At 61.5% G+C, this 21,311-nt stretch overlaps 1 protein-coding gene across 4 annotated transcripts; it reads right to left on the minus strand.

The window, feature by feature from the left end:
• Window positions 1-262: 262 nt before the first annotated feature.
• PCNX3 (pecanex 3) lies at window positions 263-21,256 on the minus strand. 4 transcript variants are annotated; one of them, XM_086676897.1, is made up of 35 exons: window positions 20,283-21,256; window positions 19,722-19,909; window positions 19,395-19,494; window positions 19,233-19,272; window positions 19,038-19,133; window positions 17,675-18,802; window positions 17,034-17,157; window positions 16,770-16,945; window positions 16,216-16,306; window positions 15,724-15,859; window positions 14,308-14,468; window positions 13,351-13,504; window positions 13,037-13,069; window positions 12,603-12,774; window positions 12,384-12,494; window positions 11,929-12,020; window positions 11,645-11,754; window positions 11,357-11,462; window positions 11,158-11,250; window positions 10,829-10,979; window positions 9,887-10,031; window positions 9,359-9,536; window positions 8,221-8,329; window positions 7,928-8,057; window positions 7,478-7,536; window positions 7,158-7,373; window positions 6,257-6,510; window positions 3,694-3,924; window positions 3,419-3,522; window positions 2,965-3,112; window positions 2,642-2,872; window positions 2,283-2,557; window positions 1,767-1,900; window positions 1,385-1,683; window positions 263-1,308 (listed from the first exon to the last, which is right to left on the minus strand). In XM_086676897.1, the coding sequence occupies exons 1-35, from the start codon at window positions 20,433-20,435 to the stop codon at window positions 1,111-1,113; spliced, it is 6,126 nt and encodes a 2,041-aa protein (XP_086533023.1). In that variant the 5' UTR covers window positions 20,436-21,256; the 3' UTR covers window positions 263-1,110. The 4 variants fall into 4 exon arrangements, with proteins under 4 accessions (XP_086533023.1, XP_086533025.1, XP_086533024.1 ...); XM_086676899.1 differs by having other exon boundaries at window positions 14,308-14,429; window positions 16,770-16,948; XM_086676898.1 differs by having other exon boundaries at window positions 14,308-14,450; window positions 16,770-16,948.
• Between the last annotated feature and the right edge of the window lie 55 nt (window positions 21,257-21,311).

Consider the following 21,311-nt stretch of genomic DNA (forward strand, 5'->3'; position numbering starts at 1 on the left):
GGAGCAGCCTGGGCCGGCGGGAAGCACCGCGGGCGGGGACTGGCCAGGCGTCGGCAAGGCGGGCGGCAGTCCGAGCGCTGTGGGGCCTCCAGCCTCCGCCGAGAAACGCTGAAGTGTACCTGCCGTCCAGACCAACTCCGAGGGCTACAGCAGGATTCCTAGAGCGTTTAGCAACCCCCTCCCTTCCCACCCATCCACCCCACGCAGCAGGTGCCCAGAAACTGAGTATTTATGAGCACTTACTAAGCACTGAACCCTACTCTCCACGCGCTCTCATTTATTCTTAAAACATTTTGGACAGGTGTCCTCTCTTCTTTATAGCTGGATAAATTGAAGTTCAGAGACGGGCTTCGGCTAAAGTCAAGGCTGATAATTATAGGCACTAGCCTCATGAACTGGAAGTGTTTGAAAATACAGGGATGAGAAAGTGAACAAAATGAACTTCAGACCAAGGCTTCAAAAGGAACAGGTTGGGGGGGGGGGGGGGAAGGACCTAGGGCTACGTGAACCCTACCTGGGCCTTACCTCTATCTCCATCATAACCCATCCCCACATCCTTTATCCTCCTCTTGGTGCTCATCTACCTTGACCTGGCCGCCACCTCTACCCTCCACCCAAACAATCCCAGACAGAAAAAGAGGACGCCAACCAAAATCAAAAATAGTGTTATTCTGGTGTCTCTGAAGCACGAAAAAAAAAAAAAAAAAAAAAAAAGAAAGAAAGAAGAAAAAAAGAAACCACCCTTCCCACATTTCAGCCCCCGGTCCAGGCCAAGGGGCTGCCCCTGCAGGCAGTGCAGGCCCAGGGGCCAAGACAGTCCTGGCCACGGGCTCGAAACGGGACCAGCCCATGGGTTTGACTTCTAGGGCCTGGCTGGGAGGCTGCCTGCCTCAGTTTAGGGAGCCCAGGCCCTCGACTAGGGATGAGAGATCAGGGATCAAGGCCGGAGGTCTGGGCCACTTAGTTCTGGTACGCTGGCTAAGGCAGCCAGAGGTCAGGGTTCAGATGTGGAAGCCAAAGCCACTCAGTTCTGTGGTCCAGCAGAGGGCCAGAGACCAGGGATCCAAGTTACTGAATCCTGGGGCTGGGATCCAGAGGGTACCAGGCCACTCAGTACTGATGCTCCAGCAGGGGCTGGGCAGCCGGGCTCTCACGCTCCTCAGCAGGGGCAGGCCAGTCACCCAGGATCCCAGTGGGTGTGCCACTTTCAGGAGCACTGCCGTCCAAGCAAGGAATGTCCTGGGCTGCTCTGGCGGGCGAGGAGGCATTGGTGCTGATATCCGGGCTGAGGCTGAGGTCTAGGGGCGCCTAAGGGAGGGGAGAGAGATTGGTGGGAAAGCAGACCCGAGTAGCTCGGGACCCAACCCTTCCACAGGACCCTTACCTGAGATTTGGGGGTGCCTCCTTTGGGGCTCCCTGAGGCTGGCTCTGCCTCAGATCCCCCCAGCCCCTTCCGACCCCCCAGGGTCCACTTCCCGCTGGGACCCTCAGAACTGAGGAGACCGGGGCCAGGGGTTCTTGAGGGCCGGGGACCCTCAGTGGGGGCGGGAGAAGAAGGGGTTGGTCCAGGGAGCCGAGGGGGTGGCCACTGCAGCAGAGGAGGGGGGCGCCCATCACCAGAGCTGCTCAGGGAAGGCCGAGGGCCCCAGCCTGGACCCGGAGGGAGGGGCTGGTCTCCACTGCCTGTGGGAGACAGATAAGAGGGTAGAGATCTCAGCTAGGCCGTCCTCCTCACCCACCAGTTCGGCCCGGCCTCGCCAGCTCACCTGCTGTGTTCTCAGGTGTGGGGTGTGCCAAGGGGGGGTTATTGCTGAGGGAGCCCAAGCCACCGCCTCCGCCACAGTCCGAGTCATCCACGTTCCCGCCACTATTGCAGCCGGCACCACAGCCCTTATGAAGCCTGGGATGGGGGCAGTGGGGAGGGACAGGTTGGCAGGGGGAGGGCCAGAGACCTTGCAGGCACAAGCCCCCGGCTCCAGGACAAGTCACCTAACATCTCTGAGCCCCAGGATCCTGTCTCTAACAGATTTTGCCATCTACTTTGCAGGGTCTTCTAAGAGAGGCGTTATCAATGGCTCTTAAGGCTAAAGGCCACCTTCAACTCTGGGAGAGCAGGATGAAGTCAGGTCAGCTCTGGGACGGTGTCAGCTCTCGGGGCCCAATCCTGGCTCCAGCACTTCCTCATTCTGAGCCCTAGGAGGAAGTGGCTTCACCTCGCTGAGCCTCTGCTTCTCACTCCAGGACCTCAGCCCCACAGGCTCGGGGTGGTGTTCTGGGCTCACCTCTCCCAGCTGTGCAGAAGCCAGCGGGCAATGGCACTCAGGCTGACAGGGCCACCCCACAGTGCCCGCAGCTGGGGGTGGCTGCCGGCCAGTGAGGTGGTGAGGGGGGACACATAGATGGGGTAGCCCAGTGGCTGGTCACAGGAAGAATTGATCATGTTGCGGAGTGCCTGCTTGGCGTTCTGGATGCTACCGCGTTCGGGGTTGCGGTTGCGCAAGAACACCAGCTCCTGCTGCTGCCCGGCCCACAGGCCACGTACACACTCGCGGTTCACCTGTGGGCGGCCACACACAAGGGTCAGGGGGTCAGTGCCAGGAAGGGGGCTGAGCGGGCACGGGGTGGGAAGGGGCATCCCCACCTTGATGACTCGGAAGCTGAGGTGGCGCCGGTTAAGCATGATGATCTTGTACTCATCAGAGGCGTCATCCAGGACGTGACGCAGAGCCAGCAGCGAGGGCGTGTTGCTGAGGATGGCGCTGCGCCAGGCTGGGTCGCCCTCGTGCGAGATGACCAGCCGCTCCTCGTTGGCTGCGATGGCGTCGTACAAGGCGGCGGGCTCCTCATACTCATCTGGGGACGTGAAGTGATCCTGCGGGGTGGACAGGAGGGCCGTGTCAGTGGCCCCGCCCTGGGGAGGGGCTTCACCCCACGGCCCGCCCTGCCTGGGGGCGTGTCCCCTACCTGGTGGAGCTTGAGGGCCATGCGAACTCCAGGCGCCACCACGCGATGAAGTAGGTCCATGTCGGCAAAGACCCACTCATCGCGTGGGGAGGTGATGCGGAAGTCCCCCTTGAACAGGGCGTGCAGGCCGTACAGGAAGGGCTCCAGGCTGTGGAAGAGAAGGCACAGGCGAGCGTGAAGGTTCCCGAGTTCTGGCTCTCCAGGCAGTGGTCGGAGCCGGGACCGCTCTTCCTGCGGGGCCTCAGTTTCCCCAGCCTGACAAGGTCCGTCTCCGTCTGGGTCCTTCACGGGGTGGTGAGGAACAGGCCTGATCATAACTGGGAGGTGTCTTGCCCACAGAGAGGAGCCACCCTGAAGGAAGGACTGATGAGGTTCCCGGGGGCTTCTGGCCCAGAGCTGTTCGTGGAGGGGGCAGGGGGAGTACAGGAGGCGCGGCCGGACCTGTGGCACTCACCTGGCAGACATGCTGTGCGAGGCCGTCCCCAAGGCCCGCCGGCCCAGCACGCACAGGCCAAAACACAGCGTGACCAGCGGCGAGTTCCAATCCTGGTCCACGGGCTGCGGCACAAGGACCCCGTCCCCGGAGCCCAGCTCAGACCAGGACAGGGAATGCGGGGCGGGGGGCAGGGCCCGGGCCGAGGGAGGCTGAGAGCAAGAGGGACTCGCACGGGGAAGGGAGAACTGGTGGGGCGAGGGAGGGAGGCAGCCCCAGGGTCGTGGTGGCCGGACCTGGCTGCGCCGGGAGGCGCAGTACTGGATCCACTCGAGGTGCACCGCGCAGAAGGAGGGCAGTGAGAGGCCGGAGAGGCGGAGGTCATAGTCCTCATCCACGCTCAGTGAGAAGGTGGGGTCCGAGTCAGCGTAGCCCGGCGCCCTCACGGGCCGCAGGGCTGCTGCAATGCCCTCGTGGCTCAGCCACGCCTCCAGCTTCGGTGAGCGGCTGACGTAGTAGATGATGCTCTAGGAGGAGAGGGCAGGCATCAGAGCTGGGGCCAGTGACTGCGGTCATGCCCTAGTCGTGGGAGAGAAAGCACCAGGATGCTCCCTGGGCCATCCACCCTCGGCCCCTCTGAGTTCCCTGAAGCCACACGAGCAAGTGTGCCCCCCTCTCTTAGGCCAGGAAGCCCCCCTCCTTACACAGCGTCGCCTGGAAGGTTCGGCCCTGTGGCAAGTGCTTGTCTGCTTGCTTCAGAAGATCCCTCATTTGAAGAGAGACTGGGGCTTAGACAGCAGACTTGCCTGAGGTTACACAGCAAAGCAGACGCAGCTAGGGGGTTCTAAACTGAACCCCCAGAACCTTCCACACCATGATGCTGTGGGATCCAAATCTCAGAGACCTTGGAAGGTCAGGCTGAGGTAGTGGGGCTGCCTGCAGGCCATGCCCGTAGGTCATGGGTCCCTTTAGGCAGGTGAGATGTGACAGCCACAGGGCTTCCACTCAGAAAAAAAGGCAAAGGCACAGTATCCTGTGCCCAAAGTCGGCGGCTCCTGTACCCCTTAAGTGAACGCTGGTTGCTGAGCAGGTGTTTGGGCAAATGGAGAAGAGCTTCTGGAAGGTAGACAGTCAGGATGGATGGGCAGTGTGTGGCTGGCAGTTGGTAACCAGCAAGGTTACAGGGATTCCATGGGCACCCTGGGATGGAGCCGATCTGGTCCTGTGCCTGGGGACAGGGTGGCCAGTCTGGGGCTGGGGAGGGTGCTGCAGCTGGCCATGAACAGAGGGCACCCAGACAGGACGAGGAATGTCCAGCAGGGTGGCTCCGGTGGGGCACCCTGCCCCGCACACCTGCCACCACGCCCGACTTATCCTTCCGAACTTCACCCCACGCTGTCCTTGGCAGAGCACTCCCCAGGTCCTCCAGACACCTGTACCCAGCTCTGACCGTGCCCAGCTTTGGAGGCAGCTGCATCCGTGGCAAGTTAGCTTCCCCATGGCACATTAAACTTGGCTGGGGTGGAGCTCATCTCAGCCTGCCAGCCCAAGCCTGGCTAGGTGCCTGGTGCACAGCCATGAGAAGGCTGCTGTTGGCCTTGAGCTGGGTTTCCGGGAGGCAGCAGGGTGACCTCAGTAAAAGCACTTTTCTGACAATGGGGGGGGGGGGGAGGTGGACAGAACTGTGACCCCTGGATGACCTGAAGCTGGGAATGTCCCGGTCTGGACCACAGCCTCCTCCTAGGTGACAGTGAGAGGTGTGAGGCTCACAAGCCCTTCCTTAGAAGTGGATGGGTGGATAGGAAAAACCACAGAAGAATTACAGTTTCTCTGATGTGTGCTGCAGAAGGGATGTCACTGGAGGCGAGAGGACAGCTGGGAGATGCAGACGCCTGCCCCAGAGATGACCTCAGGTGAGCAGGCCTATCTGGGCCCCAGGAGGCCTCCCCTCCAGACCCCGCGCCAGGAGCCCCAGGGCAGATGTTAAGAGGGCACAAGGGACTGTGGCCAGTGACCACCCTCACCCCACTCCCTCGGTTCCCTTACTCTGGGGGTCACAAAGCTGCATCATTCCTGCCATCTCACAGAACTCCAGTAATCCCCACTTCTCAAGCGGATAAACCAGACACAGCAAAGGAGGTGACATCGCAGGCTTCCCAGAACCCAGTCCAGGGCTCCTGCTGGACCCCGCACTGTGCCTCACAAACCCCACCACCCCCAGCAGGTGCTTGGCACACCCAGACTGAGACAGGGAGGCCCAGGCTTGGGTCTAAGACTGGCTCTGCCACTTTTCTCCTGATTCTGGGGCCTCAGACTAATCGCCTCCTTCTGCGAGCCAGCTGCCATGGCCGAGACATCAGGACCTCTCTTGAAGGGTATGGTGGGCTTCAGCCAGTTTAGGAGCCTGTCCCTTGGTAAGTACCACTGCTTGGCAGCCACTTCTATGATTATCACTTAACGCCACCATTGGTGGCATTATCGTCCCTCTGTGCTGGTGGGGCCTGGGCCAGGGTCCTGGTGGTCTAGAAGACTGGCCTCAGCAACTGCCCTTCCCAGGACCAGCAGCCCAGTGCCCACTTTCCCCCGATACTGCCCAAGGTGCATCTTCCAGAGAAGGGTGACAGGGAGACCCCCGGCCCCCAGTACCCTAATGCTAGAGCCACACAGGCCACTGAGGCCCCTGAGTCCTGCTGTCTGGTGGTGGGTGGCACCCTGGAGGATGCTTAACCTCTCTAAGGCTTTTGCTTCCCTTGGGAAAAACAGGTTCCCAACAATCCAGAAGATGACACTCAGGACGCTCCTGGTCAGTGAGCATTCGCTAGTGGGGACCCCTGCCGCCCAGCCACCCGCCCGACATACCTTGACGTAGTAAGTGATGAGGATCTTGCGGAGGTCAAACACCTGCAGCATGGAGGCGGCGTTATTGTCGCTGATGCTGTAGCCCTCCAGGACGTACTTGCTGGCCGTCACCTCCCAGGCCAGCCAGCGCTGCCCAAAGGCGGCATTGAAGGACAGGACCCGCGGCAGGTGGCCAGGCTCACAGCAGCAGCAGCCCTCATCCTCCTCCACGCCCTCCGTGATGGCCTCTACCTCGCGCTGCTGGCAGTAGGTACCTGGAGGGGAGGGGGGCAGTCAGGGGGCCACCAGCACATCCCGCCTGCCTTCTCCCCAGCCAGCGCCCCGGCCTTCGTCATTCCCTGCCCGGGGATACCGTGTGAGTAAACATTATTAAATGAACGGATCGACAAATGAACCCTTTCTCTTCCTGACTCCCAGGGGCCACAGCAAAGACCGAAGCTCAGAGAGAAGTGACCTGCTCAAGTTCATGGTGCTCGTGAGCTGTGCTTAGAGCCCCTCTGCACCCTCAGGGGCCTTTTCTGAAGCTGACATCCAACATGGACGTCTTCCGAAGGCAAAGAGCTAGCTCACCCACCAGGGGTCATAGGTGGCACCCAACCTGGGCCAAGCCCAAGACCACAGGGCAGGCAGTTGGGAGCGGAAGGGAGATCCCAGAGCTCCGGGCCCAAGCTTGTACCAGTGCAGCCTGTTCAGTCCCTGTGGACCCAGAGTCAGGGCAGGGACACAGCTTGGCCAAAGGAGACCCTGCCGCCTCACCATTTATAGCGGGAAACCCAGGCCTAGGGAGGAAGAGTGCCTTGCTCAAGGTCACCCTGCAAACCAGGGCAGGGATGGACTAGAATTCAGCCCTCACGCGCTATGCAACGCAGCAGCCTGCGTCAGGCCCAGGCCCCGCGCTCACCCCGGAACTCAAGGCCACGCAGCTGGAAGGTGACGAGGCCATTGCCAACCTCGATGAGGTGCACCAGGGCGTTGAGGTAGTCAGAGGCCAGGACGAAGCAGTCGCCGGGGCCGTAGTTGCCCCAGCGGCCCAGCACCAGGTCCCCACACAGCGTGTGCTGCAGCGAGCGTGTCAAGTGCTCATAGAAGATGGAGTTGAGGTTGTTGTCGTCAGCGCCTGAGACCCAGGACAGACAGACAAATGGGCAAAATGACAAGTAAGCAAGGCTCCCTCCCCAGGGAGGCCTGGCCCTAAAAGCCCCCAGATGGCCAAGTACACACCTGGGTTCCGATCTAGCTGGGTGACCAGGCGGGTGTTGGAATGATCCACACGTTTAGTGCTGTTCAGAGAGAACGACAACACAGTTGGCTGAGAGGGTGAGGCTGCCCAGGGTTCAGACGATGATTCCCGCCAGCCCACCATCGCGTCCTCTGAGCCCACACCCCTGTTCTCTGGGCAGATGCCATGACAGCCCCACTGCACACGAGACTGAGGCTTCGGGACGTGAGGGGACTCACCTAGGACCACATGGCCAGGAAACCCAGGGTGTGAGCCCGAGGCTCGGCCTGACTCAGGTTTTGCCCTCATCAGATCACCCAGCTGAAGCCCACCGTGCCCGAGCACTTGCAACCTCGCTGTGGCACCCCCCTGCACCCCACCCCGCCTGGGCCCCGAGCTCCTCTCCCTTCCAGGTCCCCTCTGGGTGACCCGCCTGCTCCCGCAGTACTCACTTGTAGTCGCGCTCCCAGAACTTGAGGGGCCGCGCGTAGGACATGATGAAGACGGCACTGCCCAGCAGGGGGTTAAGTGGCGTGGAGAAAAGTGCCGAGAGCAGGGCCTGAACGAACAGCATGGCCGAGTCTGGGCGCAAGTCAAGGAGGTGGCAGGCATACAGGACCCTCCCTGACCTCCCTCACCACTCCTTGACCCCCATCAACCTGCCCCATGCCCCCAACCGCCCCCCATCCAGGCCACAGCCCTCCTCGCACACCCCCACCCAGGCAGCGGGCGGCAGGCTGGGTACGTGGCACGGCAAAGGGCTGGGCAAAAGCATGGAAAGCCGAGCCCCAGGTGATCTGCCAGGGCGCGATGTAGGTCAGCACAAAACGCAGCTTGTACAGCAGGTCCCACAGCTGGCAGGGTCGGAGAGGGGAGAAGTGAAAGATACACAGGTCACTCACAGAGGTGGGGTCTATCAAGTACCCATTCACAGCCTCGAGCCTACCCCAGTGGCTGCCCACGTGCGAGTCAAGCTCAAGATCATTCCCGGCCCTTTCTCTCTGGACCTGGCTCAAAGTATCTGTTACTGTTAGCAAACCCTCTAGGGGAGCATTAGCCGTCTATTTGCAGGACCACCCTGGGAGCTTCCTATTGCTGTCCCATTTCACAGATCGGAAAGGTGAGGTTCAGAAAAGGTAGGGCAGGCAAATGACTTGCTCAGGCCATCAGTCAGTGATGAGGCTGGGCCTCAACCATGATACTGAGAGTCAAGAGACAGTCACAGGCCCCACCCTCAGAAGGGGATACAGTTTGGATCTCTACCACTCTGGGCCAGACCAGAAAACCAGACCAGAATACCCATGTAAAAGAAAAAGGCTCAGGGTTATGCTGGGATCTTTGCTGGGATCCCAGGGCTAGGAAGGTACCACTAAGGCTTCCAGTACAGTGCCGAGGAATGGTTCTTTGTTCACAGTGATCCCCTCCCCCAACCCCTGATCAGGGGATCCCACAGCCTGGCAGAGCAGTCTGGATATACCCAGGCCCCAGGGGCTTCTGAAACTCAGCTCTTAACTGCTCCCCAGGGCTGTGGCTGGCAAAGGGGCAGAGCTCAGAGGCTGGTATCTAGAGGACAAGGCCAAGTCTGAACTGCCTTAACTGCTTATAAGGAAAGTGACCAAATACCATGATTCAGAGAAGAGGCAGCCAAGTGAGACAGACCTGGATTCAAGTCCTGGCTGGCTACCAATTCTCTGGAGGACCTGAGGCAAGTCACTTTAGCCCTTTAAACCAGTTTCCTCCGTGCCCCTGGATAAACTGCTGAGAAGGCCCACGGTGGGGCTGATGTGGAACAGCAGCTGCGAGGGCCGCAGGCCCCTGGGGGAGTTCTCCCTGCCACCCCGTTCCTGCCGCACAGCCTAGAGACTGCAACATGACCACCTCACCTTGCTGCAGAGCAGGGACATGAGGAAGTAGTCAAGCAAAAAGCCCTGGGAGAGGCGTGGGTAGTCGAAGTGGAAGAGCAGAACAGTGAAGGCCAAGGTTAGGTACTGCTGGGGCGGGCAGCAGAAGGCTGAGCGCAACAGCTTCAGCCCAGCCACGGTCATCAGCAGCGCCCGGCAGCTGTAGACGAGAAGCAGGCATTATGTGCCAGGCAGGGCTCAGGAGGCAGAGGAGATGGCTGCCCATCCCTCCCCGGCCCTGGCCTGGGCGCCGCTGGGCTGGGCCCTGCTCTTTTGGGCCGGTGACTCTCAGCCTCTGCTCTCTAAAGGGGTCGCCCTTTTTAGACACATCTGGGAGACACGTTTGTTTTCCAAGAGGCAACTGTCTCAACAGAAAGGGTCAGAAGCCTGAATCCTGCTTTAGTTGGCTGGGCAACGGAGGCAGGTTTTCATTCCCTCTGTGGGCTTCAGCATCCCACGTGTCACGTGGGAACGCAAGTGGTGGGATGGTGGGGGCGGGGCAGTCCTCACTAGAGGCAGAACTTGTCCGGGTGGCTGACGACAGCATGGGCGTCCACCGTGAGGGCATTGAGCACCACGGCGGGGTAGATGAGGTACTTCTCGATGCACTGCAGGCCGGCATACAGCTTCTCAAACCACATCACCTGGGCAGCGCCTGCGAGAGAAGGCAGGACTGTTGACTCTGTGTGCTCCCCTCTTACCGCAGGGCCAAGTCAGGTGCGCTCCCAGAGGGAACCTGGAGAAAGGGCAAACCAGGGGACATGGCTCTCCAGGTGCCTAGAAGCTTTGTGGCAGCTCAAATGAGGGCAATGAGGCCCGGACAGGGCACATCAGGGGCCCAGGGCACGCTCTTTGCCTGTTCTGCTGTCTGAAAACAAATGGAACGAGGCCATCCAACATGCCCACTGGAGCCAAGGCAGGCTGGGTGAGGCCCCTATGCACTGTGACCTTGAGCTGCAGGGCCCTTCGTAAGGGGCCACTCACTGCCACCTGGCTTGAGCTGATCATCATCACGCGGGGATGGGCAAAATCTTTTATCGCTTAAGTAAAACGGCACGTGGAACTTTGCATAACAAAACCAGACGATTAAACAGAGACTTAAAGGTGTTTTTATCACAGGGCTCAAATGAAAATCAGCCAGGCAGACCTGGTCTACTGGAAACCAATCTGTGATCCCGGACGACAGATCCCTTTAGAGCCTTGGAATTCTACTTCCTCCATCTCCTCAGAGAAAGCAAAAGAGGCGGGAAAAGGGCAGGGCAGGCAGGGTGAGAGCAAAGCAGGGGCCAAGCTGGGGCACAGCAGGCAGGAGAAGGCAGGCAGGGCCCTCGAAGGGGCTGCAGGGTCAGCACGGTCAGGACAGCCTGGGTGGAGGCTGCCCCCTGCCGGCAGGCTGCAGGTCAACCAGGAAATCAGGGCAGGAGGGGCGGAGGGGTGGGGGCAGGCACTCACCTCGAACTTCATACTGGCTGTACTCCAACGGCTTCAGCACAGGCTGCGACAGGCAGAACCAGGGCAGCTGTTTGCGGAGCTGCGGCAGCAGGTAATGCGTGAAGAAGCCCACGGCCCCAGCCAGTGCGTACAATACGAACCCCAGCACCGACTGCAGGAGGGAGAGGCCAGAGGCTCAGCCAAGGGGAGCAGGCCAAGGAGCCAAGGGGGCCTGGGCACGGGCTGGGCAGGGGCAGAGAAAGACACGAGGCCATGGCTGCCCAGGGCCCTCGGGTGGAGGAGGCTCCGGCAAAGACCCAGGGGACAGGGGTGGCCCATGCCACACGAACCTTCAGGGCGATGAAGACGGTGCTGGCGCTGATGGCAAAGGTGAGCACGGCGATCACCACACACATCACCAGGTCAGAGTGCAGGACCTCACGCTGCAGGGCCGGGAAACACCAGCGTGGGTGCCCGCCGCCCGGGGGGCTGACCACACCCTGTCAGCTCCCCACCCCAAGACTAGAAGCCCACACTCCAGCCCCTCACCACCGACTGGCGCATCTTGTCTGGCAGTGGGTCTGGGGGCTCGGCCCGAGCCGTCTCCAAGCTCCGCTCCTCCAGCTCGGGGAAGAGCTTGCTCCGAATCAGAGACCTGGGGTGGGTGAGAAGAGGCAGAGGCCCGGGGTCTGCAGAGGCCACACTCCTGCCACAGGCACCAGGGTCGGTTGGGGCCAGGCACGTGCACGGAACACCCCCGCCCCCGCAACCCTTGCCATGCACGGACACACACGCAGACACACACATGCGCACGGACAGGCACGTGCAGGCACCCACCAGAGCACGGTGGGGTCACTGCTCTGACGGCTCAGGTGGTAGGACAGGGCCACCAGGAGGCCACAGAAGACCGAGAAGAGGACAGGGACGTGCTGCTCCGGCCAAGGAGTCTGGGGAGAGAACCCATGCTGGTCAGGGGAGGCAGGGTAAGCGTGGGGGGAGGGGAGGATCCACCGCCCCCTCCCCCTGCCCCGGGAGAAGCCACTGCTGAGCCCAATTCACAGTCCTGTCCCAACAACACCCCTGGGCCTCAGCATGCCCCCCACCCCACAGGTCATCCCTACCTTGATGGCCCCAAGGCAGAAGCCGTAGAGCAGGGCAGCAGCCAACAGGCTGCGGGAGAGGCTAAAGACGGCAGTGAGCGGGCTGGTGGCGGCTGTCAGGTGAGAAACAGCAGGTAAGGCCCGACTGCTACCTGCTGCTGCCCCACCTCACCCGCACCCCACTGCCCTCGATTCTCACAGGCTAACCTCCCTGGGACCCATCACTAGCCCATTGTTCTCTGCTCCTCGAGCCCTGAGAGGCCTTCAGGGCTTCTGGCATTCTTGGGTTGAAACCACTTGTTTGGGGAGGGGAGGAAGCAGGGGGAGGTGACGGGCTCTTGATCCACACCTATAGATACCCACAGTATAGACACAGGAGAAGACTCAGCAAAAGGCTGGAGCCACACACCCAACCCAAGGCCCCTCCTGGGCCCCACACTGCCTCCCGACACGCAAGCCACCTATGGGCCCCCTACCTGTACCCCCAAAGCCGTGCATATCTATCTGCTCCAGCAGGTACATGAGGCAAGTGTTGACCTGGGGCAGGAGGCCCAGGAGGAAGACGAACGGGAAGCACAAGGTGAACACTGCCAGGGAGGGAAAGCAAAGGCCCGGCCGGTCAGCCTGCAGGCCACCCCTTGGCCCACCGTGGGGGCCTCACTCCCCTGAGTCACCTCAAGGCTGCCCAGTCTCACCAGTGGCCACGTCCCGGGCACAGAAGAAGAAGGAGGCGGAGAAGAGCGTGAGGCCATACAGGGAGACGGGTGGGAAGGGCTGAGCTGAGCCCAGGGCGTCCAGCAGCCAGATGAGCACACAGCAGATACAGAAGTAGACAGGCCGACTATATGCGATCACCCAGTTGTGGCCCTGGGGAGTGGGACTGTGAGGGGCCAGGCCTCCCCCACTGACCACCCCGCACACATGTGCGCACACACACGCACGTGCTCACGTGCCCTACCCGTGGCCCTGGATCTAAGACAGAAAGCCTGGCAGGGTGAGGGCAGCAGGACTGAGGATCTGAGGCCATACGGGTGGTGAGGGAGCCCTGCCCCTCCCAGACCCCTGCACACCTGGTCTCAGCCCCTGCCAGCCCCACATTTGAGCACCCTCGGGAAAGCACTCTACTCACGTGCATGGGAGATGCCGCATCAGGCTGGACACTCTGGAAAAAGACAGGAGCTACATTCGCAACAGAAGCCAGAGCCCAGGACATGCTTGGTTCCACCACTGGCTGTCAGGAGTAACCAGGGCAGGATCCTAAACTGTCCAGAGCCTTGGTTCTCTCATTTGTAAGGCAAGGGGCTGGTTACAGGGAATCTCAAGCGTCTTATCTGCTTTCCAGCTCACACCCCTCAAAATGGATTATGGGAAAAGAGGCATGTGGAAAGAGGTGGGGCGGGGGGGGGGGGGGGGAGGGAGGTGGCCCAGGGAGTAAGGACTGACCTTCAGCAGGGAATACTGGCAGGAGGCAATGACCAAGCAGAACTGGAAGACCCAGATATCCGTGAAGAAGCCCTTAAGCAGCAGCAGGTAGCCCAAGAAGGCAACGAGGCTGCTCAGGCCTACGCCGAGTATGTTCTCCACCAGCCCCCGAGTCCTGGAGAGACAGCAAGGTCAGGGCACACCCAACTCCTTACCGGCTAGGGGGGCAAAAGTGGGTGGAGCACAGAGGACAGGACCCAGCCACAAAGGCCCACGTTTGTGCCTGTGCCCGCGCCACCCCCTCATCCTCTGAATGTCGGAATCTAGACCTCTCAGGCATGAAGGCCAGTTCGCACCTCTTCTAGGAAGCCACCCCATTGCTACCCTGAATCCCAATCTTCGTCCCTTCTAGACCCTGTAGGCTCCAAGTGCCACCGCTCTGGGGACTGCCTGTCTCTAGCCTACGCATGCCATGCACACAGGCAGTGCCCCACAAACACTGGCTGCAGTGCCGGGAGGAAATCCAGACCATGGAAGCCAGGACACGGGCTCTTAGGCCCAAGTCATCCATGCAGACAAGAGAAGTCACTTGACTTCTCTATCGGACTTCCTGGGCCTCAGTTACCCCTAAGAAATGGGAAAGCTGAGACAAAGAGTTTGAGAGCTTTTTTAGACCGTGGACCTCTATTCAAGAAAATCTAAAATAGAAATAGATATAAACAAGAGACCGGACAAGAATGGTTTGTCTTGAGTGGAGCTTTGGGACAGAGGAGTAACTAAAGCACCATCTGCTTGGCCACCCCTTCACCCCTTCACACTCCAAAAGGACCTAGCAGAAGCCCACTCCAGCCCTTGACACACCTTCAGTGACCCCCAGCAACAGTTAGGCTTCCTGCTGCCATGATGGCCTCCATATGTTCATAGGGTTCAGAAGGCCGGGGGGCCAGGGGCCGGGGGCCAAGGCGGGTGGGCACTCACCGGTCCAGGAGGGCCAGGAGGGCCAGCCGCTCATAGCGCACAGACGTCCAGCGGCCAGGAAGAAGCCAGTACTTGTAGCTGTGCTGGGCACGAGGTGGTGCCTCCTCCATCAGCGTCTGCTCCTGGGATTCGTGCAGGGAGTCCTGGTCCAGCAGGTCAAACTGCGGTCCCCACAGCCGCAGCCATCAGCCCCTCGCCCCCTACACGGTCCACTGCCACCATCCCCCTGCCCGGTGCACACTGGCTGGTCAGCCGTTTCCTCCAGCACAGAGTCCCCGCCATCGAGCAGCCCTGTGGCCTGTCCTGATGCTCCATCACAAAGGCCTGATCCTCTCTCCAGGTTCCTAGGACTCAATGGCTCAATGGCTGCTGGGGACCTGCCGGGGCTGCTGCGGGCCACAGTCACCAGTGCCGTCCGTGTCTTCCCCGCTCAGGCAGCCTCTCCCACCTCTTCCTGGGCTCGGCGAAATCCACATTTGGGACGCAGTGCAATGCTACCCTCCTCCTGGACAGAGCCATCAGGCTCACTCTGACCATCCTATCCCAGAGCACACAGGGAACCAGCCCTGATGACAGGCCTGGGTGCCAATGCCAGTACTGTGAGGCCCCGGGCAAATACCTAATCTCTTTGGATTTCTTGCATCTTTCGTTCAACAAATACTCATGGGGCACAACTATAGGCCTCGCCCTGGGCCTTAGGGATACAATGCAGAGCCAAAGATGCACAGCCCCTGCCTCTGGATGTGGCCATCAGCTGTCTCAGGACCGTGGTGCCTATCCCGTGTGACAAGTAAGGAGAATAAATGCACCAGAAAGGGACACGTGGGGCTTCTGGGCACTGCACATGCTGTTTGTGACCCTGAGCGTTAGATGAGTGGGTGCTCCTTTCACGACTGTTCTCTAAACTCTGACTCTGGCTTTGAAGCATCTTTAATGCTTCTACTATTATCAGATCCTGTAAACTGTTGTCCAAACTGGGGTACTTTTGGGAGTGAGATGGGAGCCCGTGAATAACCCCGCTAAGGCAACAAGCTTGAACAGAGTGCCCCGTGCTATGCAGTGCACCTGGGCCCAGCACAGGGAGCAGCACAGCCAAGTACGTGGAAGAAAGCGCCTCTTCCACAGGTATCACTGTCGACACTCGTCATCCCCACTTAGTAGGGGCCCCTCTGGGATAAAGGAGATACCCTAGACACGCCTGTTGAATAAGCAAATAAACAACTCCTTGGGCCCCAGAGATCCAGAGAGCCTGCACACCCAGTGTCAGCCATCAAAGGTCAGGATGGACACCTCAGGGCCCCCGGGAGCCCTTACTTGGAACGGCTCGTCCCTCCTGGTACCTGGGCAAGTGCTCAGTGACCTGCCCCCCCACCACTGCCCCTCCCGCAGGTCCTTCCCTGACCGCTGGCTCCTCACCTCTGGGATCTCCAGGGGCACGCGGCGCACCTGCATACCCTGCAGAACCACTGGCCTTGGCTGCAGCAGGTTCAGGCCACCTGCCGCCTCAGGGACATCAGCCGAGTGGAAACTGGAGGAGTGTGAGTGGCGGTCCCTGTGGGAACAGCAGCCATGAAGGTTAGGCCACTGGAGAGCCCTGGGACAGCGGGGGGACTGAGGCCAAAGTCAGGCCACAACTGGGGCCCTAAGGGGGCTGCTCAGATACAGAACACAGGAAACAGGTGGCAGAAAGACCTCCTTCCCAGGCCCTGGTTCCTAGAAGCCTCCTGCCTAGAGATGTCGTGTTCCTACAGCGTAAGCACCCCTATAGGCCTGCCCTTTGCCACTCTCCACCCTCTTCTCCTAGAGATTCTGAGCTGCTCCTGCCCCAGCCCAGGGAAGAGAGAATATCCCTAGAAACAGCGGCCCAACAGGCTGCCGGCCGGGCGAGCCCAAGCTTGGGAGACTCACCAAGCTCCATTGGCTGCCTGCTCCCCCTGTTGCCCCACAGGGTTCTCGTAGCCGCCTCCAGCCAGGCCAAAGGTGTAGGAACGCCGCACGCCTGGGGCAAGGGTATGGGACACAAAGCAGCAGATCAGAGACAGGAGCACCCAGGCCTGACCCACGTGGACCGTCATGCAAGGAAGAACCGCGTGCTACGTCCTCCTGGGTGGCAGCCCAGCCCCTAGGGACCATGAGCTGGAGAGGGGAGAGACCGCGGGTCAGCCCGCCCTGGGTTTGGGATTCTCTCCCGCCACTTGCTCAACTGTGACCTCAGTCTGTGTCTCAGCCTCCTTAGCAGCAGGGCAAGGATTACGAGGCTACCCCGTGCCTCAGGGCGGCTGCAAGTTTGAGGTCAGGCAGCACAGGTAAAGCGGTCGGTCACCACAGGGCTGAGAGCGTGGTACGTGCCCGACAGAGCAAGCGCTGCTGCGAGGACTACGAAAACCCCCGCGTGAGGGCCAGGGGGTGTGGGGTCAGCCAGGCTCAGGGGCTCGGCCGCTGGACTCGGGAGAGGGGCTCACCGCTCTCGTCGTAGAAGTAGTGCACGGCGCCCTCGGAGGTGTCATCAAAGGTGCAGGCCTCGTGAACGGTGGCGCCGGCCCGGGTGAGCAGCAGCGAGGAAGCAAAGTGCAGGGCGGAGGGCAGCGTCAGCGCCCGGGAGTGAGAGGCGGCCCGGCCCCGCTGAGCTTCCTGCAGGCTGCTGAAGAGGGGGGTCGGCCCACGGGTCAGCGCCACTTAGAGCCACGGGCCCCCACCGCCCCTCCAACCAGCCAGCAGGGGCTCACCTGGGCGGCGAGCCCATAACAGAGGCTGGAGGGGTGGGGTTGCTTCCCGCATTGTGGCGCCTGCGGATCGCCTGAGTGCGCCTCACACTGCTTGTGCGGTCCCGCTTGCCGGTCTCCTCGGCCGCTGCCCAGAGAGAGGCCCCAAGCATAAGCGACACGGGCTTGGACACGTCAGGGGGAGTGCGGGGCGGGGGGCGGGGGGCGGGGGCGGGGGAGCAGGCAGCAGCTGCTCCTGCACGGAGCTAAGTGTCAGGCCTCATTCAACTCTGTCCTGCCTCTGGGGCCTCGCCAGGTCACCTAACCACACTTGTGCCTCAGTTTCCACGCTTGGAAATGAAGATAGGACCTTGCCCTGCCCCACTGGCGGCCCAGGACAACGAATGCAGATGCTGAGGATCCTCGACGGGCGGAGGCTTTGTACTAACTGCCAAGATCTGGAGCCAGGTGTCTGAGGTCTCTCGGCCCTGCTCAGGTGAGGGGTTCAGCAGACGCCTCTCACTCACTCAGTCCACCTCCACCTGCTCCCTGAGACAGAGGCTGAGCTGACTCTGACCAGCTCCTCTGCAGCCTGGCCCTGGTCCAAACCCAAGCCCATAGCTAGCTCGTCTCCCCACCCCACCCCCAGCAGAGTGGGCACTCACCTCCCCCCACAGCACCTTCCTCTTGCAGCTCCCCCCGCCAGCCGGGCTGGTTGGCGGCAGGTCCCCTGTGGGCCTCAGCAGGCAGCAGAGCGGGCTCCCCAGCAGCCAGCTCCACCCCCGCCTGGGCCTCCAGCTCAGCCTTGGAGCCAGCCAGGGGGGCCCTGAGGACATCGCCCCCTGCCCCATCCATGCTCAGCACTCGGGCATGCGTTTTGGCGCTGGCGGTACTAGGCGTCCGCTGGGTCCCATAGGGCCGCTTGGGGGGCACAGCCGTCCCCTCCTCAGCCCCATGGGGGGCCCGTCGCTTCCGGGGTCTCCCTGCTGCACCACGGGAGCTCTCGGGGGAATAGCAGGAAGTAGAAGAAGAGCTGTCGGTACTGTAGCGGCGCTGAGATCGGAGGCTGGAGGCCGGGCTCAGTTCGCTGCCCTCGCTGGTGTCTTCGTCCTCAAAGAAGCCCCCGCCTTCAAGCAGGGGCCGCCGAGGGGCACGGCCAGGTGGGGAGTGTCTTCGCATGGGTGGCCGCCGTTTGCTGGGCCGCAACAAGGCCAAGTCCTTGGGCCGCACGACCAGGAGCGGCTCGGCTGGGCCCGGTGGCGTCCCTGCTCCTATGACCGTGTCAAAGGAACGCAGGGTGTCATCTGAAGGGACTCCAGCATCTGGTGACGCGGGCAGCTCAGCCTCAGAGGGTGGGTCTGTGTCGCTGCCCTCCGGGGCTTGCCCCCCAGGGGGGCTGTCCAGGTGGGTGGAGTTGGTTTTCTCACTCTTGAAGCTGCTCAGCGTCTCCCTGTCAGTGCCACTGAAGCAGGAATCCGAGGAGCCGGCTTTCTGGGGTGTGGGCTCCCCAGAGCCCCGCCTGTCCAGGGGCTGGTAGCCGCCTGCTGCCCGGCGTTGTTCCCGTCGACTGCTGGTCCTCACCAGGGCCCGGTCAGGCCGGGTCAGAGTCAGGAAGCTCTTGCTCAGCTCCTGGCTGAGGCTCCCCTTCAGAAGGGGGCTCATGGGAGTATCGGCCACACTGCTCCCCCTCCAGGGGGCTCCATCCCCAGCCAGGGGAGAACGTTCTGAAGAGTCTGTGCTGGGGAGAGAGGGGTCTGGGGCAGCCCCCGGGGGTGTCTGGGGAAGGTCTCCAACTATCAGAGAAAAGGAAGACAGAAAGTGAGGGAAGGGCATGCTGCAAAAGGAACCGGTCGCTAAGAGGGTCCTAAGGCCGCTGCTTCCCCAGAGCCCAGCGGGGGCAGGACAATGAGGAGGCCCCAACCTGAAGGATAAAGAGAGCCCCGGAGAAACAAAACTTGGGGTGACTCAAAGACAAGTCAGCTAGTCCTCCCCCCGCTGCCAAGTCCCTGCCCTATCATGCCCACTCACTCAGTTTCTCCTGTGAGCTTAACTTCAGCATCTCTCGATCAGCCGAGGTCACGATCACGTTGTTGCTGCCCTGCTCCCGAACCAGCTCCTTGATGTCTGCGACCATGGCCCCACAGGTGTCAGCAGGACTTCAAGGCACCGGTGTGCCATCCCGTTCCACACCACCAAACTCAGCCCTGAGCAGGAGCCACCTACCTCTGAGGGGCCCGGAGTCCTCCATCCGGGGCAGCAGCTCCTAGGCACACAGACAAACAAATGAAGGAACACGCCGGGTAAAACGAAGGTTCAGGACATACCCACAGTGGGGTCGGGCTCCCAAGAGAGAAGTGGGACAGACTGACGCTAGGAACCACTCACCGAGACCTGGTTGAAGCCAAACACGGAATGCTGGGAGCTACAGCGTACCGGCGGCGTAGAACTCACTTTCCGAAACACTGTCATCTCCACTCCGGGGTCCCTAGCAGTGGAGAAAAACATCAGCTTTCAGCTGACCTCCCCTCTTCCCATTGTACTTCCTCCACCATCCCCGGCACTCCTCTCTTCTCCAGGGTCCTCTCGAAAGTCTGGGGCTGACCGCAGAGCTAGCACTCAACTGCTCACGGAGCCAATGTCCCCTAAGCCCCCAAACCTTAAGGCCAGGCACCAGGACCCCTCAATTCCCAACACAACCCCTACCCCACCAACCTGGGCAAACTGCTGTCCCCCTGTGCAGGCTCTTCTTCCGGCTCCCCCATGGTAGAGTTGCGCTTCTCCACGATCTCGCCCTGGTCGAACATAGCATGCAGCCGATAGTTCACAGTCTTGATAGTAGCGAAGATGACAGCCACCACAAGGCAGTACACACCGGCCACCATCAAGCTGGGGGGCAGGACCTGGAGATGGCAGCAAGTCAGGCTCCTCTTTATACAGCCCTGGCTCCATGGGGTAGGCCTACCACCACAGTCAGAGCCAGGATTCACAAATTCACAAGACTTCATCGCCCATCCCTTGCTACAACTGGTACCAAGACCTTGTCGAGAAGCTCGGTCCTCTAACTGGGGTCAGATTAAGTGAGGGGCTCAAGGTCACCCAGCCCAACAAAAGAATAATTTGGCCACTCTTCCACCTACCCCAAACGCTGCAGTGAATCCTCTCCACACCCCAAGTGCCCAAGGCACAGCCCGGAATCCCTACCAGGTTGGCACCCCTCCCTGACATCCACCCTCCCTTTCCCCGCGAGAGTCACAGGTGGCGGCAGCATCTCACCATGTACAGCAAGAAGGGAAAGGTGAGCAGGAAGATCCAGACATAAAGGTGGAAGCAGTTGGAGAAGGTGCTCTGGTGCGGGTCGAAGAACCAACCGCCGGTGAGCGAGGCCCACACCCCCTGGCGCAGGATCTGCAATACCTGCGACCCCATGGCCCCGCCGCTGATGCGCGCGCCCCCCTCCCGGGACCCTCATGGGGGCGGCCGCCGGCCCATGCCCCGCCTGGCGCCCGAGGGCCCCGGGGCCCGGCCTCGAGCTCACGCCATGGCCTCCCCCAGTGGGGGAGAGGGGTCGCCCGGGCAAGGGGGCGGGCAGGGGGCGGGGCCGGCCGGAGCAGTCAGCGGAGCGAGGCCTGGGCGCGGGGGTGGAGCCTCATCAGGGGCGGGGTCCAGGCCCCCACCCCCGGCCCAGAACTGTTCCGAGGGGCCGATCCGGTAGGCAGGCGCGGGGCACGGGCCGGGCACCCGTCGGCGGCATCCAGAGATGGGCGTGGAGTGGGTGCTCCGGGGGTGCAGACGACGGCTCCCTCGGCTCTGGCCCGGGGAGAGCCCCAGGACCCTGAGGTCCACTTCCGGGGTTACAGGTCACTCTCTTCGGGCTCCGCGCTCGCCCGGCTACTGCAGGAGCCGGCCCAAGGGGGAGGCCGGAAGGAACCGCGAGCCGCCAGCCAACAGTGGCGCATGCGTGCGACGGGCCTAGTTGAGACCCGGAAAAGGAAAACCTGACGGCAGGAAACCCGACGCACGCGCAGGAAGGTAGTGGAGCGCTAAGAAGCGGCGGAGCCCTTTGGGCGTGCGCAGAGTCCAGGTCTAAAAGAGCTCAAAAGTGGTAGCGCTCGAGCGCATGCGCACACCTAGGCGTTGTCAACACAGTAGACACCACTGGGCGGAACCGAAGGGTTGGTTGATGAGTGGCCACTGGGTGACGGCGGAATTAATTGGCACAAAACTCTCCCAGTGAGTTACAGGAGGCGGGGTGGAGGCGTGGACTCCCCAGGGCTACAGGGACAGCTCTGCACCACCAAAGCA

This window comes from Puma concolor, chromosome D1 (genome assembly GCF_028749965.1).
Source record: "Puma concolor isolate L17-30 chromosome D1, mPumCon1.1.hap2, whole genome shotgun sequence".
Taxonomy (NCBI): Eukaryota; Metazoa; Chordata; class Mammalia; order Carnivora; family Felidae; genus Puma; species Puma concolor.

Excerpts from the sequence above, each read along its gene's own strand:
- PCNX3 (XM_086676896.1), bottom strand. The coding sequence starts at position 20,435 with ATGGGGTCGCAGGTATTGCAGATCCTGCGCCAGGGGGTGTGGGCCTCG. Across the intron at positions 3,523-3,693 it reads GCGCCTCCCGGCGCAGCCAG|CCCGTGGACCAGGATTGGAA; the intron begins GTCCGGCCACCA and ends CTTGTGCCGCAG. Across the intron at positions 1,901-2,282 it reads CTTCTGCACAGCTGGGAGAG|GCTTCATAAGGGCTGTGGTG; the intron begins GTGAGCCCAGAA and ends CCCCCATCCCAG.